Below are 18,186 nucleotides of genomic sequence, written 5' to 3' on the forward strand. Positions count from 1 at the left end.
ACACACCATCCCCACTGTCAAACATGGTGGTGGCAGCATCATGGTTTGGGCCTGCTTTTCTTCAGCAGGGACAGGGAAGATGGTTAAAATTGATGGGAAGATGGATGGAGCCAAATACAGGACCATTCTGGAAGAAAACCTGATAGAGTCTGCAAAAGACCTGAGACTGGGACGGAGATTTGTCTTCCAACAAGACAATGATCCAAAACATAAAGCAAAATCTACAATGGAATGGTTCAAAAATAAACATATCCAGGTGTTAGAATATCCAAGTCAAAGTCCAGACCTGAATCCAATCGAGAATCTGTGGAAAGAACTGAAAACTGCTGTTCACAAATGCTCTCCATCCAACCTCACTGAGCTCGAGCTGTTTTGCAAGGAGGAATGGGAAAAAAATTCAGTCTCTCGATGTGCAAAACTGATAGAGACATACCCCAAGCGACTTACAGCTGTAATCGCAGCAAAAGGTGGCGCTACAAAGTATTAACTTAAGGGGGCTGAATAATTTTGCACGCCCAATTTTTCAGTTTTTGATTTGTTAAAAAAGTTTGAAATATCCAATAAATGTCGTTCCACTTCATGATTGTGTCCCACTTGTTGTTGATTCTTCACAAAAAAATACAGTTTTATATCTTTATGTTTGAAGCCTGAAATGTGGCAAAAGGTTGCAAAGTTCAAGGGGGCCGAATACTTTCGCAAGGCACTGTATATATTTTAGACCAGGCAAGTTTCGTCTAGATTCAACTGGTAAAAAGGCAACGCTATCACAGACCAAGGGAGATAAAATGGAGGCCAGTGTGTGTTAATGCGATGGCTCATGGCTCCAAACAGTGGGTCTGTTTTCCTCTTTATCCCTTTGGCGCTCAATGTGTGTGTGTGTGTGTGTGTGTGTGTGTGTGCTCGTGTATAGAAGTCAAGGTCGATGATACACAGTAGGTGCAATGTTTATTTTGTTCCCTGATTGTCGCTCTCCAATTAGCCACTTGAGTGGCTGCTGTACACTTCGATGTATTTGTCCAGGAGTGAGGATGCAGGGCTCGCCCTACTCCCTGCCACCACTGTTTTAGACCTCATTAACTGCTTGAATGGTGTCCGACTTTGGCGCCTATCTGGTGCTAAGGCGATTTCATGACACATAAGCTAGCTGCTTCAGGGAGACAAAACAAATGACCTTCCATGTAAAATTCCCCTGTGGTATGGTTTGGTAGTATTGGGATGCGGCTCTGTGTGTGTACTGTGTTATTGTGCTCCTGTAAACCACTGGAGAAGCCTGAGGGAGATGGATGGTTGATATCATGGTGGCAGGTTTACATTTCCAACTATACTGTCAAAGTCATGGAAATCAGAATTACTAGTATTACATGGGATTAGTCCATCTGTGTATGCTACAGTCCATCAAACATACTGTATGCAAAGTGTACACTATGAAATCTAATATATCATGAAGTTTGTGGAAATGAATGCAGGAGAACATAACACATTAGATCTGGTAAAAGATAATACAAAGAAAAACATTCATTTTTTTGTACCATATTTAAAATGCAAGAGAAAGGCCATAATGTATTATTCCAGCCCAGGTGCAATTTAGATGTTGGCCACTAGATGGAAGCAGTGTGGAAAGTTTTAGACTGATCCAATGAACCACTGCATATCTGTTCAACATGTTGTATCAAGACTGCCCAAATGTGCCTAATTGGTTTATTAATACATTTTCAAGTTCAGAATTGTGCACTGTCCTCAAACAATAGCATGGTACACTTTCACTGTAATAGCTACTGTAAATTGGACAGTGCAGTTAGATTAACAAGAATTTAAGATTTTTGCCCATATCAGATATGTCTATGTCCTGGGATTTTATTTTGTTACTTACAACCTCATGCTAATCACATTAGCCTACGTTAGCTCAATCGTCCCGCTGGGGGACACCGATCCCGTAGAGGATAAATGTCAATTTATCATTTATCAAAATACCATTAATTTCACCCTTATTTTTGGCCGGTCTCCAGATTTTCTTGTTTCTATGATCATTGCAATGTGAATAACCAATCAGCTGTTTCAAAAAAAAATCCAACAATGAATGTGGCCAATTGTGCAGCAGTAACAAGTGAGTATAACAAGCTGTTCCAGTCCAAGTCCATTAAGCCACTGCAGGTGAACAACAGACTACATTACATTCTTCCAGACTCCGGGCTGACAAACTAGAATGAGACATTCCCCTGGGACAATTAGCCCAGTGCAGGTTCACTTCACAAAGGCAGTGGTAAGTGTTTCTCTTCTGACGCATGCTTCCAGAACCCTGGACAGCGCTCCTACGGCAACTACAGTTCATTAATTTTATTTGTCACATGCACCGAATAATTACAGGGCCCACAGCAACCATTTCAATTTTAGTTTCAGGTCTTAGTAAGAAGCTCCCACAGTGCTGCATTGTTCTCTCAATTACCTTCATCCGTTTCATTACACTGGAGTCAAATGCAGAAAGGATCATGCAGTGTGAAAGTAATATTAGATCGGAACATATTCTCCTCAAATTGGATCTCAACACTAGGTTTTAGTTTCTCCAGTTCGCCAAGATCAACCACAATGAACATTCAATAAAAACCCAGTCCTATGTGTCATGAATGCTCCAGACTGTGTGCTGTATGTGCTGTATGGTTCGGGAGTGCTAAACGCTGTATGTGTTTGTTCATATTGTAGCCTTGGTTCAGGGCCTGGGCTGGGGTTGGAGTCACTCACAGTCGGTCCTCAGAAAGTCATTGAGCAACTGGAAGAGAGGGAAGCTGTCCCAGCTGTCAGGGGGCTGAACCTCCAGTGCAGCATCCATGTCCACTGCATACAGAGACAAGAAGGTCTCGGCATGCTCCACCATCAGGTCTGACCACCACGCAAATGCCTAGAGAGAGAGGAGTGAAGGAGAGAGCGAGAGAGAGAAAACAGAGAGATGGGGAGAGAGTGTAGAATGAAAGAGAAGAGAGGAATACATAGAAAAAGAGAAAGGAGAGGAAGGGGTATGAAAGAAAGAGATACACGGAAGAGAGAACGAGAGGAATGTGCAGAAAAAGTTTGATGAAAAACAAATAGAGGATGAAAGAGGGGAAAAGGGAGGCAGGTGGAGAAATAGACAAAGATAGAGAGACAAACAAATTGAGGATAAGAGTATGCAACTATAATACAAGCCTCAAAGTGTCATTCTCTAGAGAGGAAAGGAAGATAATGTTACTCCACCGATCTATATAAGGGCTCTTTTCTTCACAATAAGAGTCAAGTTGTCACCTCTGAGGCATCACACAGAGATCTCTGGGGGACACTTTACAGCTTTGAGCGTAGTGTTTAAGTTCTGCACTCGAGCACGGCTAAACGTGCGCTGTTCTGTTGGACCACAGAGAGAGACACAGAGAACTGCATAGATACGGCTCCTTGACTAAGTCATTCATACAGAGCTGCTCAGAGCCTCCCCATAGGATAGACAGAATCAGTGGAGTGACAGAGTCTGGAACAGGCTGGTCTCATGCAGGTTAACACTCATCCTCCCATGCTCCCCCTCTCCCTGCCCGTGGTCCTCTGGGCCAGTGGAGGACTTGGCCATCAGCCATTCACATCGTCACACCTCTGTGATGTGAATGTTCCCATGGGCGTCATGCACTCTGGCATGGGACGGTTGCCATGACAGCGCCAGCAACAACCAGCAACAGACTCAGGGTCAAAATGGAGAGGCTCATAACAATAAATAAAACTGTCATTACAGGCCTCAAGCAGTGGGAGGATTCATCTACTGATTCTTCACATTGGCTGCTAAATTGGGTAATAGTTAGGGTTGGTTTAATTTCCATTCGTCAATTCCTGAACTGTATTCGCCATGGCATACCCTATACACTGAAACATTACTAGATTTGCCAAATTACTTGAATAATAATGGAATTGACTCAAACTGATTGGTACATGGATGAGGTGACTGAGGGTACTGGGTTGAGAAGGAGTGGAAGATGTGTCTATTTCTGGTTATGCTGGTCTACTGATGTTGTTGGTGTTAATTTCCGATGGGAAAATTCACACAACAAAGCATTTTGAGAAATGCAAGAGGGGACAGACGGGTCACGTTACCTCAGACAAATGTCATGCTTTTCCATTGAGAGTAATCAGGTCTACAATGGAGGAGGATCAGCTTGTTGGGTGGAGGTGACTGGATCACCTCTCTTACCTGTCACACAGCTTTCCCCAAACACACAGCACCACAGAGCAGGCCTTTCACTGACAGGATGGGACCAGAGTTGGCTGTGGCAGTTGGGGTGGACAGATAAAACTGCACCAGACCGGGAGGGGTGGGGGCGATGTGATGTGGTTGGGGGGGGGGGGTTTCAGTGGGAGGGATCTGAGTATGATAGACAGGGACACTGCCACAGTGCTTGTTGAGGTTTGCTTTATCACCATATGCAACCCTTTGGGCTGCACAAGCACAACTCTCCAGGATGGGCTGAAAACAAGTATAAGGGAAGAAGTTGGGGTACAAGGCTATTACTAGGAAGAGAGATGGGAACAGTTAAGATCATCCCTGGGCATTTGGCATCATCAGTACATCACATAATATGGGAGGTAGAGGGTGGCAGGGGTTAGGGGTCATGGCAAGTGGGGGGTGACTGCGGTTAGGGGTCATGGCAGGTGGGGGGGCGGCAGGGGTTGGGGGTCATGTTATCAGGATTTGAGGATCCATCACATACCTCTTTGCCCTGTCCGAACATTCCCCGCAAACAAAACAAACAATAAGAGAACAGGAAGGGATTAAGTCAGGTATACTTCTGTTCACATCTCTGTGTTGACTTTTTCCATCTAATGGTTAGTTGGCAGGAAATATGTGATGATGACAGTGAAAGAAAGACATGATCCAAACCAATGGAGAAAAAACAAATGATAGTTTAATTGACAAACCATACTCAAGAGCTCAACGTCTATTAAGAAATATGTCAACATTCTCTTTTGTGAGTAAACATAATGTGCATGAGGAAAACCATGCACTTGGCCTAGCCTTCACATAATCAATAGACACATTTGGTGTTTAAAAATGGGTCACTGAGGTCTGTAAATTCTCTTCATGTTTCCAGAAAGAGTACAAATGCAGTGTGAACAACAGGAAGGTAGTCTGAATCATCATCACACCCAACCTACACTACACTACACTGCATTACACTACACTGCTCTACACTACACTGCACTACACTACACTGCTCTACACTACACTGCTCTACACTACACTACACTACACTGCTCTACACTACACTGCTCTACACTACACTACACTACACTGCTCTACCAGCACCATGCAACTTATGTTGGGATCAACCTCAATTACAGGAAGAGCAACTTGTGACATCACCACAAAAACCTTTATAGCGCCTAGGCTAGGATATGATTAAATTGGCTTAATTAAAGCCCTGTTGGGTATTCCCTTCTAGGAGGCTTGTATAGGAAACAGAGTGACCAAATCAGAAGTCCCCCCGTCAAACTCTGCATTGCTCATCGTTGTCATCCCAAACGATGCCTGGTGCACATGAAATGGAGGAGTGAGAAGTGATGCAACCTTTTTAACCTTTAAACCCACACCTTGACCCCTTACCGTGCAGGCCAATGCGGTCTGGCTAGCATGCACTAGTGAGATATGGAGATAAAAATAACTGATGTAAATACTGTACCGACTGTGACTGTAGCCTGTTAAACAGAGTCAGAGAGAATAAATGCCCCATGGTTCTCTGTAGTTCTTAACACTCTGCTCTGATAATAACTGACCTTGGAATTATGTATGTGGGCTGTACTCACCTCTGCGTGATGCTCCTCGTTCTGTTGGAGGACCTCGATAACCAGCTCGGCCAGACGTATGGTGTCCTCCAGCTTTTTGGCAGGGGTGACTAAGCGCCCTACATTCTCTGAAGCACAAAGGTCACAGGTCAATATGGAGGGAGATACATGGCTGTAAAACTTCCCCTCAACGTCTGATCAACCTTATGCTAATGTTGTGCAAGTCTCCTAGGGCAACACTGTAATACAACCATCTCTAGAACAATGCAGGTATAATGAGACAAATTAAAACAGGGAAAACAACAGACAAGTTCCACAGTTATCATGCAAAATGTGCAGAACGTTGTGCTTTGAATGTTTCTTATGTGAGACGCTCAAGTTTAACATGTGATATGCAAAATGACACTCCCTGAAGTCTGGTCATTTCCCCCTGCTAAGTAGGATAGCTGTGACAACCAGGATAAATATAACAACTAAGAAAGTGTAGAGTGCAAGTATTGGCAGGTTTTTACATCAAATCCATCTCGAAGAACAAAATACACAATGACAGTCTGCTGTTCACATTAGAGGTCTTCACAGATCCACCTGTACCCGGATACCAGAGACCCGAGTGGGTCCTGTTCCAGAATTTAAATAATGTCACGGGTCTGAGTGTCACGGGTCTCAGGTGTGTGTAATCTTAACCGACTTGTCTGGAAGGGCCTGTACAGATCCGAATGCGACTGCTGCTATAGAGAGAGAAAGAGAGAGAGAGACATTTCATCATGTATGCTGCTGGTCTTACTTTTCACGAGAGTGTATCGATGAGCTTGTTGTTGGCCAATCATAAGTCATCAAAGTGACAATAGGCTACAGTCATAGAGCCTCCGTGTGGGGCAAAAGTTAGGAGATACTGTATCTGATCAATGGAAGCTGGAATTAAAATGACGCAATTAAAAGTTAAAGGACAAGGATAGGCTACAACGACCAAGAGCCAACAGGTAGGCTGCTACTTAATATTCTGAATGGAGTTATTATTCGTAACTGTAGGATGAGAAGGCACATGCTCTGAAGCATTAATTAACCTACTTAGCTAATGTTAGCTAGCTTAACTAGCTTCTCCCAGTTTGATGCAGTCAAGACAGGTACTACGTCATCATATTTGATGATAAATAACCTAGCTATTGCAGTTATTAGTCCACTATTGGCTTGGTTGTTTGCGGTCTCGTCTCTTCTGCCCTCATCCCTGTGTCACTCGCTCACAGTACGGCCCCTCCCCCGCCTGATAGAGCAACACGCCTTTCTCCCTCCTCTCACGTTTTATCAGCTCTGGCTAATAAAGTAGCTTAAAATAATCCCTTTTCTGGTGCTTCCCTCACTCTGATCCGACTGCCTCTGGATCCGACCAGGTCTATACGAAACAGATCTCGTTGTCTTCGTCTCGATTCAGAACGGGTCTCTGCTCTTTAAAAAAAAATGTATTTATGCATATCAAGCCCGGGTGGGAAAGCCCCCAGATCCATCTTTGGACCCGTGAAGACCTCTAGTTCACATACTTTACTCAATGGAAACAAATTCAGTCTACAGCGATCATGTTACGAAACACAACCAAGGGACAAAACACAACCATCTCAACTGACCAATGAGGTTACGATGAAACTACACATAAATGTATGCTTTTGAAATAAAGAAAATAATAATGAATATGGTGAAGAGATGGTATTTGTGAGAGAGAGAGAGTCAGCATAGGTAACTGGAGAACTGCGTAGGAGCCTATACAATAACATATTGGGTGCTCGTTCAGACTTCAGGGCATCTGAGGGTCAAACATCTTTACATATGCCTGATCTCTTCTTAATGAATCAGTCAGACAGACTTTTCACAACAACACTGACTTACTTGACTTATTTTGCACTTCTCAGTCCCTCTTTACAGTCCCAGTAAAATGGAGAGATTAATGTGACAATGTGGACTTCTACACTTGAAGAAATGAGGCAAAGACCATGTCCTCTCCTCGCTGCTTCTGCTCTTTGTCCAGCACACACAACTGTCATTGTGCTAGTGAGGCTCTGTAGTAGCAGGGGTTTAATTGGCAGTGTACAGAAGTACAGCTCTGTGACGCACACACACTGGCAGAGCACTTTAAGCCCAGTGGTGTCTGTGGACTGGACTGTGGCCAGAGGATTGCCTCTGACTGTGTTGAAATTATGGTCTGGTCACCAGTATGGATGGAGGGTTTAAAAGAAAGCCCGCAAACACAAAGGGCATTTCTTCCATTGGTCAATGAAGGGGCATGGGTGCTGGAGTGATACAGGTGAGGTGAGGGGCAAGGCCAAACATCTAGATCTTCTATAACAGAAACTCAGTATTGCCACATTCTACAGTATAAGGGATGTCTGCTTCTTTTTTAGTCCGTGACTGATTTAGACCAGGGAAACCAGGTGTGAGTGCTGTCCAGTCAGTGACATTTAATGATCAATTACATCTCACACAGTGACACCAGCAAGACTGTGAGCCTGAAACAGTCGGAAGTGACATTAATAATGATGATGACTATGTGCTATCATGATCTATGATATCATCTTGCTTCACTTACTTATCTCCAATGTATCAAAATTGCCATTGATATAACATTATGGGAAATATCAGCCAGAATATCCAAACCATTTCATCAGTCATAATGTGTAACCAAACTTTGATATGAGGTTTTTATTCAAAACGATTGCATTTTAATACATTGGAGATGTTCATGCACCATCTGCAGAGGATGTGATACTTTCATTGCACAACTTGTGAATTCAAACACATAACTGCTATCTTACATGTATTGAAGCTTGCAATAAAGTTGTGCTACCTCTGCAGGTTTCAATCACACAAGTGAGATACTCAATGGCAATGGTCTGAATGGTCTTAAAATTGATCTCTCCGTTCATTTGTTTACTAATTCTCTCCATCTTCTCTTTTCCTCCCTTCCTCACTCCCTCACTTCTTTTCTTCCCCTCCTTGACATCATTTTTTTTTTTTTGAAAAGAGGAAACATCATTGCAGGAAAGAGGAAGCATTTTAAGAGAATTCAGAGGAGGCCCATTGGTGGAGCTACTCCACAGATGAGTGGTCTTAACAGGAGGGCTAGAGAGGGGACTTAATAGTTAGGGTTACCACAATCACCCACTGGGGAGGGCTGCATCTCCATCACTGGAATGCAGTGCAGGTACAGGGGAAAATACAGGACAGGGGTGTGGAGACATAACTCTGTCACAACATTCCTGGAACCTTCCCAGGCCGTGCCTCAGGAAGGCTGTGAGATGTTATGTTGCTATGGCTCTAACTGGGTTAGGATATGCTCATATATAGGATGGTGTCACCTGGATCCTGATCCTTCTTATCTTTCTGAGTTTTCTCCGCTAGGAGAGAGCAGGAGATAGGGAGAGCAGAGAAGAAGAGAGAGGGAAGGTGGGAGGAAGAGAAAGAGAGAGAGGAGTGGATAGTCAGTAATGAAAGCATAAGAGCAGGATAGAGTGGAAGTCTGGAAAAAAAGTGGTTGAGCAACACCTTTCACCCTTCACCCAAGGGATCTCCTCTCCAGATCTGATGTTAACCAGTAGTCAGACATAGACACACATATAGCTTCAAACAGTAAAACATATACAGACAGTGGTCCAAACACCCCCCCCCCCCCCAACCCCCCACCCACCCACACACACACAAACACACACACAAAACATAAACACTCCAGGACATACAGTTTATGGTTGCCACTTCCTGTTCCTGTTGTCTTACCACTCTGGTCCCCAGTGTGAAATGATACAAACAGGGAAAGGCATGACAATGTTCCCTATGGTACAGTAGCTGTATGGTGTACCTGTATCATGTACTGTACCAGTGAGACATGGTTCAACAGGACTGAGGGGGGTTTACACAGAAGCAAAGTAAAAATGCATTCAATTCACAGACAGGCATGTGAACAGAAAACAAAGCTGACAGATACAGTAGATACGATCTCTCATGATTGTCACAGACCGTTGGAGTCTTGGTCCTGGCTTGCCTTGCTAGGACCTAACAGACAGACACAGACCATGGGCTTGGATCTCTCACAGGTGGCTTTCACAGACAGAAGCAACAGATCAAAAGGAAAAGGACTTAAGAGAAGCAAGAACGAGAGCGTGAGAGAGATAGTTTAAGAGGGCAGCAAGGAATGGTGGTAATAGAGGGGATTGGGACGTGTGAACGGAGAGATGTTGAAAATAGAAAAAGATGGTTGAGGAAAGGGGAGGAGGAGGAACGGGTGGAGGAGGGTGGAGCAGGATGAAGAAGGTACTCACGAATGGTTAAATCCATCACTTGAGACGCCAAGCAGAAGACAGGATGCTCATACATTTCTCTCTTTTTCCCTACAAGAGAGGATCGGGGCATGCAAGAGGCTGGGGTCAGAGGAGGAGAGGTCAGAGCTCTAAGGGTAGCTGCATGTGGGGGATAGGGGTCCCCACAGGTTCCTCTGTGGAGATGGTGGTGGTGGAGGGTGGGGATTGGCGGGTGGGGAGAAGGTTTGGGATGGGCCCGAAGTGCCGAATGTGGAGGAGAGGGGTGGTTGGACAAAGGGCGTGTGGGCTGGCGGTCGTCTTTGGACACACTTTTGTTTAACCATTCGTCATGCCAAATGGTATTAAGGTGAGAGACATTTCTATCAAGTTTGAGTTTTTCCCAATCAAGGCAACAAACAAGCAAATGTTTATGAGAAAAATGATTTTTCTGCAGTATTTCCACTCCAAGATACTAAGGGGCATCTCCTTCAGTATCTTCGGCACCCTCAGGTATTTCTTTACAGAAACTGACCGGAATAGAGAAGAGCTGAATTTGAGACTAGAAATTTCCAGTAAAATAGTATAGGTGAGTGTAGTCAAAGCTACACACACATAGAAATATATTCCAACACATAATGTAGTTTGTAAGCCAGTTCTGTATGCCTAGTAAAGAAATCCTGGGACATGCAACGGACAAATACTGGGTTGCTGCAGAGGGCAATCCCAGCATGCCTTGTGTATTGGCCTTCCTGACTTGTGTTCACACTACAAGGGGCTTGGAGTGAAGCAGCAAAGCCAATAGACAAGGAGGAGGAAAGCAGAGGGGGGTAAGATGAACAGAAGATGAAGGTTATTTCAGAACAAAGCAGAGGAAACCAGGGAAGGAGGAATTGTTGCTTCAGAGCATCACCCCACCTTGAAGCCGCAACGGTGTGCAAGAGGAGAGGGACAGTGGGTTGACTGGCCCAGAGAGAAGCTGAGACACACAGGAGTCAGCATAAAGATGGCAGATTCACGGGGAGTTGAATGCATTTTTACTTACTATACACATCTCTACTGTGCAAGTTCATTTAGGGAGCTATATCAATGTAAATTACACCTGTGAATAAAAAGAGTAAAAGTAAGAGCAGCCACATTAGGGGAAGATGGAGTATTTTTTCACTGTTTACTGCAGCTGGGGACAGAACAGTTATATTAATTCAAAGGCGCCAATATTACTTATCCCATTGTGAAAATTATGTATGAAATCTCTGCTTCACGTTATCTACTGCATTTTCAATACAACATAAATACAACACCTTATTTCCATTATTTGATTGCATTTCAATGTTTGACTTTCCTCTTAAAATGTCCCTGAGATCAGTTCTAAATGGAGAGTTCTCCCAAAACACAAACATTACATTTTATCCGTTGCCTTCTAATTTCTAGTGCCAGTGCTAAAGATGATCTTTATCTTTTTTGAAAACCCAAACTGTCGTCAGACGCCATTCCATCTCACTTTATACACAGAAGATATCCCAAAAAACAAAAAAATCAAGCTGTTTATCGGTCTTTCTGTGACCGCAGACACAGTTGCTGTAGCTTTCGCAATTGGACAAGCAAATTATAAAAATGACGTTTCAAATTAAAACCGAGATGACTGCATTAAAAAATGCAGTAGGCCTGTTGGCTACATAGGCCTAAGTACAATATTTAAATCATATTGAAATCAATTTCATGTTCAGTCCATTGAGTTCAATTTGTAGGCTACACTAATTTTTACCTCAATATTTGGGTAACAACATGTGCGCAATGATGTGACAAATGAATCTGTAATTTAGTGCATTATTATTGGTAAGCGTTAGAATAAGCTGCCTCAATATTTGCAGCCATAATGTGACAATATCTCTCAGCTAGGAGCGGATCCGTCGTCAGTAGTGTGGAATAATTATAATGTTAAGGTAAGATTTGAATGGAGAAAGCTGATCAGAGAACAGTGCTGCCTTTCTTTTGACTCTATCAGTATGGACACATGCTCCAACATTGTACTTAGCGATGCGTGGTCTTTTGGGAAACTCATGTTACATCAGGAATGATGCATCATTAAAATACTTGTAAGCCTAAGTCCCATTGCTATCGGGAAACTGAGTCCTGATGTTTAAGAGGTCATGTCGTTTGTGTGCAACAGTTGACCTGCAGGGGGCAATGTGGTAAAGCACCAGAGGGCATGATGTCTGTAGTATCTCACAAGTACTGTAGGCCACTGTGCAACAACAACGTGTGATAATCCCTATAGATATCAACGCTATTGTGTTAACAATGCTAGAAGGGAGACAAAAATGTTGACAGAACATAAATAGTACAGTACAGTACTGTGTGTGAAAGAGTGTAGGACACAGTGTGATGCTGCATTGTGTGTGTGTGTGGAGGGGTGTCAGTCAGTGTGTAAGTGGTCATCTACCTTCTACTTTGGCATATTCTGAGAGGCGCTGGTAGTTGATCAAGGCTGCCTGCTCCAGACATTTACGGATGACTGTCTTCACCTCCTCCTGGGGCACAGGGGTGACGATATCCTTCATCAGCACCTGGGACAGAACAGAAGACATTGTAGAAAAAATACTTTTCCCCCTCTTTTTTTTACCCCCCTTTTCTCCCCAATTTCGTGGTATCCAATTGTTAGTAGTTACTGTCTTGTCTCATCGCTGCAACTCCCGTAACGGACTCGGGAGAGGCGAAGGTCAAGCATCCCCCGAACACACAACCCAACCAAGCCGCACTGCTTCTTAACACAGCGCGCATCCAACCTGGAAGCCAGCCGCACCAATGTGTTGGAGGAAACACCTAGCGACCTGGTCAGCGTGCAGTGCGCCCGACCCGCCACAGGAGTCGCTAGTGCGCGATGAGACAAGGATATCCCTGCCGGCCAAACCCTCCCTAACCCGGACAACGCTAGGCCAAATGTGCGCCTCCCCATGGGCCTCCCGGTAGCAGCCGGCTGCGACAGAGCCTGAACCCAGAGTCACTGGTGGCACAGCTAGCACTGTAAAGCAGTGCCTTAGACCACTGCACCACCCGGGAGACCAATAAAATACATTTTTTGGGGGCTATACCGCCAGGGCCAGCTCCAGGCATAAGCGATTGCCAGTGGTGGAAAAAGGTATTCAATTGTCATACTTGAGTAAAAGTAAAAGAGACCTTAACAGAATATGAAAAAAGGGAAAGTTACGCAGTAAAATACTTCCCAGTAAAACACTTCCCAGTAAAATACTTCCCAGTAAAATACTACTTGAGTAAAAGTCTAAAAGTATCTGGTTTTAAATGTACTCAATTGTCATACTTGGGTAAAAGTACAAAGTAAAAATAATGCTATACATCAAATTCCTTATATTAAGCAAACCAGACAGCACGATTTTCTGATTTTTAATTATGGACAGACAGGGTCACACTCCAACACTCAGACATCATTAACAAACACAATATTTGTGTTCCGTGAGTCCGCCAGATCAGAGGCAGTAGGGATGACAAAGTGTTATATTGATAGGTAATTCTGTCCTGCTTGAGCATTGTAAATGTAAAAAGTACATATTTTCTTTAGGAATGTAGTGGAGTAAAACTAAAAGTTGTCAAAAATATAAATGATTACTTATGTACTTTACACCACTGCTGATCGCTTAGGGCCCCAGGACGCTAGGGGGGCACCAACCCATTATCACTCAGAAATCATTAACATGCTTTAAGTCATGCAAAATGAATAGAATTGCATGAAACATGTTATACAATTGCAACATTTTCTCTCCGCCCCATGGCAAACTGTGTAGAACGGCAAAAAACCTGCTGTAAAAGTGCAACATAAAACATTTTGGAACAGTCATGGTCTCAATTTACTGTTTCAGAGTTAGGATTGTAGAATCAAATCAAATTTGATTTGTCACATGAGCCGAATACAAAAGGTGCAGACCTTACCGTGAAATTCTTTCTTAGAAGCCCTTAACCAACAATGCAGTTCGAGAAATAGTGTTAAGAAAGTGAAAAAAATCGAATCAAATCAAAAAGTAACACCATAAAATGTAATTACAATAACGAGGCTATATACAGGGGGTACTGGTACCGAGTCATGGGTACGGGTTAGTCGAGGTCATTTGTAAAGTGACGATGCATAGATAATAAACAGCGAGTAGCAGCAGTGTAAAAACAAGGGGGGGGGGGGGGGGGGGGGGTCAATATAAATAGACTGGTGTCCATTTGATTAATTGTTCAGCAGTCTTATGGCTTGCGGGCTGAAGCTGTTCAGGACACTTTTGTTTCTAGACTTTGCACTCCGGTACAGCTTGCCGTGCAGTAGCAGAGAGAACAGTCTATGACTTGGGTAACTGGAGTCTTTGACAATATTTTGGGCCTAGTATATATGTCCTGGATGTCAGAAAACTTGGCTCCAGTGATGTACTTGGTCGTACACACTACCCTCTGTAGTGCCTTACGGTCAGAGGCCGAGCAGTTGCCATACCAGGCGGTGATGCAACTGGTCAGGATGCTCTCGATGCTGCAGCTGTAGAAACTTTTGAGGATCTTGGGGACCCATGCCAAATCTTTTCAGTCTCCTGAGAGGGAAAAGGTGTTGTCGTGCCCTCTTCACACCTGTCTTGGTTTGTATGGACCATGATAGTTCGTTGGAGATGTGGACACAGGAAAAGGAGGACAGAGCAGGCTCCCATTTTCATCAACGGGGCTGTAGTGGAGCAGGTTGAAAGCTTCAAGTTCCTTGGTGTCCACATCACCAAAAAACTATCATGGTCCAAGCACACCAAGACAGTCGTGAAGAGGGCATGACAAAGCCTATTCCCCCTACAGAGGGTAGTGCATACTGTCCAGTACATCACTGGGGCCAAGCTTCCTGCCTTCCAGGACATATATACTAGGCCCAAAATATTGTCAAAGACTCCAGCCACCCTAGTCATAGACTGTTCTCTTTGCTACCTCATGGCAAGCAGTACCGGAGAGCCAAGTCTTCTTAACAGCCTATACCCCCAAGCCATAATACTCCTGAACAGCTAATCAAATGGCTACCCAGACTATTTGCATTCCCTCCCACACTTTTAAGCTGCTGCTACTTTCTGTTTATTATCTGTGCATAGTCACTTTAACTCTGCCTACATGTACATATTACCTCAATTACCTCGACTAACCGGTGCCCCCGCACATTGACTCTGTACCGGTACCCCCTGTATTTAGCCTCGCTATTGTTATTTTACTGCTTCTTTAATTAGTTGTTACTGTTATTTTTGTTTATCTATTTTTTACTTTACACTTATTTTTTCTTAAAACTGCATTGTTGCTTGTATGTAAGATTTTACTACATTTACAGTTTACTGTTAATGTAACGAGCCTGAATATACATTGTGTCATGTCTTTATCGATCTGATATTTTGTTTACTGCATTTGTTTACTGTTAATGTAACTAGCCTGAATATACATTGTGTCATGTCTTTATCGATCTATTTTGTTTACCAGGCTTACTACTTGGTACCGCTGTTTTGTTCTGTTCCATTCGTTCGCATTCACAGTTATGTTGGTATTCTAAGCCAAACTGCTATTCAGTATTTTTGTTTGCATGTATGAATAACTAGGCCACTACTTTCAGCATTTAGTTTGCATTATTTTGGTAAGACAGCTGTGTGTCCAGCTGCATTCACATAGGCTGTTTGTAATAGATGAATTGTCCTATTTATCTTGTAGCCTATATTCATTACCAAAACGGCCTAGCTGTAGGGCGCTGTCCATTGTGCTGCAGAGAGGATACAGATTTCAAAAGCACTCAATGAGTCTCAGCATTTGAACTTTATGTTTATTGTGGTATAGCGTGATTATATAAACCGAATTCAATATAATTCCAATGCAAGAACCTCCCAAAAATGTGCCCCCTCTCCGATTACAACTGTTCCCTTAGTCACTTCTTCCTGGCGCCTGGTCTGGGAGGAGGGGGTGTGGGGGGGCTCAACCAAATCTCGCTTAGGTCCCACAAAAGACTAGAACTGGCCCTACAGTATGTACCACAAACGGGAAAAAAATGGGAGTGCGCTTGTTGACCCTTCACTTCTAGAGAACAGGAGACAAACATCTGTTTTACCAAGTAGCCTATATTATAAACAACATAATATAGAAATCAAATAGACAACTATCCATACAATCTGGTCAATTTGGATGGAACATTTTAAATATTATTCCGTTTTTTTTTGTCCCATAGCCTAAAGGAAGGTATTTGTCCATGGTTAATAGAACATAAGGTAAGGCTAAAAAAGGATGCATAATAACATACCCTCTCAAGCAGGGACAAAGTGGCTTTCAGGGCCCCCTCCGGTCGACCAAATGGAAAACAGTACCTGTGAAAGAAATCCAGTTTTATTCATGTAGGGTTTCTATGAAGGTACAGTACATTCAGAAAGTATTCAGACCCCTTCACCTTTTCCACATTTTGTTACGTTTACAGCCCTATTCTAAAATTGAATAATCGTTTTCCCCCCTCATCAGTCTACACACAATACCCCATAACAACAATGCAAAAACCGGTTTTAAAAATGTGTAAATGTATTTTAAAATTTTTAAAAACTTTACTCAGTACTTTGTTGAATCACCTTTGCCAGCGATTACAGCCTCAAGTCTACTTGGGTATGACGCTACAAGCTTGGGGAGTTTCTCCCATTTTTCTCTGCAGATCCTCTCAAGCTCAGTCAAGTTGAATGGGAAGCGTTGATGCACAGCTATTTTTAGATCTCTCCAGAGATGTTTGATTGGGTTCAAGTCCGGGCTCTGGCTGGGCCATTCAAGGACATTCAGAGACTTGTCCCGAAGCCTGCGTTGTCTTGGCTGTGTGCTTACGGTCGTTGTCCTGTTGAAAGGTGAACCTTGCCCCCAGTTTAAGGTCCTGATCACTCTGGAGCAGGTTTTCATCAAAGATCTCTCTGTTCTTTGCTCCATTCATCTTTCCCTTGATCCTGACTAGTCTCCCAGTCCCTACCGCTGAAAAATATACCCACAGCATGATGCTGCCAACACCATGTTTCACTATAGGGATGATATTGGCCAGGTGATAAGCGGTGCCAGGTTTCCTCCAGACGTGATGCTTGGCATTCAGGTCAAAGAGTTCAATCATGGTTTCATTAGACCAGATAATCTTGTTTCTCATGGTCTGAGAGTCCTTTGGGTGCCTTTTGGCAAACTCCAAGCGGGCTGTCATGTGCCTTTTACTGAGGCTTCCGTCTGGCCACTCTACCATAAAGGCCGAATTGGTGGAGTGTTGCAGAGATTGCTGTCCTTCTGGAAGGTTCTCCCATCTCCACAGAGGAACTCTGGTGCTCTGTCAGAGTGACCATTGGGATCTTGGTCACCTCCCTGACCAATGCCTTTCTCCCCTGATTGCTCAGTTTGGCCGGTCGGCAAGCTCTAGGAAGAGTCTTGGTGGTTCCAAACTTCTTCCATTTAAGAATGATGGAGGCCACTGTGTTTTTGGGGACCTTCAAGGCTGCAGAAATGTTTTTGCACTGACAATTCCTTCGATCTAACGGCTTGGTCGACCTAAAGCACTGTCAACTGTCAACAATCAATTGAATTTACCACAGGTGGACTCCAATCAAGTTGTAGAAACTTGGAATGGATGATCACTGGAAACATGATGCACCTGAGCTCAATTTCAAGTCTCATAGAAAAGGGTCTGAATGCTTATGTTTTTTATTTTTATTTTTTTATTTCACCTTTATTTAACCAGGTAGGCTAGTTGAGAACAAGTTCTCATTTACAATTGCGACCTGGCCAAGATAAAGCATAGCAGTGTGAACAGACAACAACAGAGTTACACATGGAGTAAACAATTAACAAGTCAATAACACAGTAGAAAAAATAAAAAAAAGTGTCTATATAGATTGTGTGCAAGAGGCATGAGGAGGTAGGTGAATAATTACAATTTAGCAGGTTAACACTGGAGTGATAAATGATCAGATGGTCATGTACAGGTAGAGATACTGGTGTGCAAAAGAGCAGAAAAGTAAATAAATAAAAACAGTATGGGGATGAGGTAGGTAAAACGTGTGGGCTATTTACCGATGGACTATGTACAGCTGCAGCGATCGGTTAGCTGCTCAGATAGCAG

General features: G+C 43.4%; 1 protein-coding gene across 9 annotated transcripts in view; it reads right to left on the bottom strand.

The window, feature by feature from the left end:
- LOC110493244 (calcium-dependent secretion activator 1) overlaps window positions 1–18,186 on the bottom strand; it is a 155,072-nt gene that overhangs the window by 34,470 nt on the left and 102,416 nt on the right. For 4 of the 9 annotated variants that reach the window (XM_036950551.1, XM_036950554.1, XM_036950549.1 and 1 more), the window contains 6 exons: window positions 16,360–16,423; window positions 12,508–12,631; window positions 10,089–10,157; window positions 5,809–5,915; window positions 4,716–4,724; window positions 2,737–2,893 (listed from right to left, as the gene is read on the bottom strand). In XM_036950551.1, the coding sequence (XP_036806446.1) occupies window positions 2,737–2,893; window positions 4,716–4,724; window positions 5,809–5,915; window positions 10,089–10,157; window positions 12,508–12,631; window positions 16,360–16,423 (530 nt within the window). Of the gene's footprint in view, window positions 1–2,736; window positions 2,894–4,715; window positions 4,725–5,808; window positions 5,916–9,131; window positions 9,171–10,088; window positions 10,158–12,507; window positions 12,632–16,359; window positions 16,424–18,186 lie in introns of all 9 variants that reach the window. The other 5 variants (XM_036950553.1, XM_036950556.1, XM_036950555.1 and 2 more) reach the window with 5 other exon arrangements.

This window comes from Oncorhynchus mykiss, chromosome 17, assembly GCF_013265735.2.
Source record: "Oncorhynchus mykiss isolate Arlee chromosome 17, USDA_OmykA_1.1, whole genome shotgun sequence".
Lineage (NCBI taxonomy): Eukaryota > Metazoa > Chordata > Actinopteri > Salmoniformes > Salmonidae > Oncorhynchus > Oncorhynchus mykiss.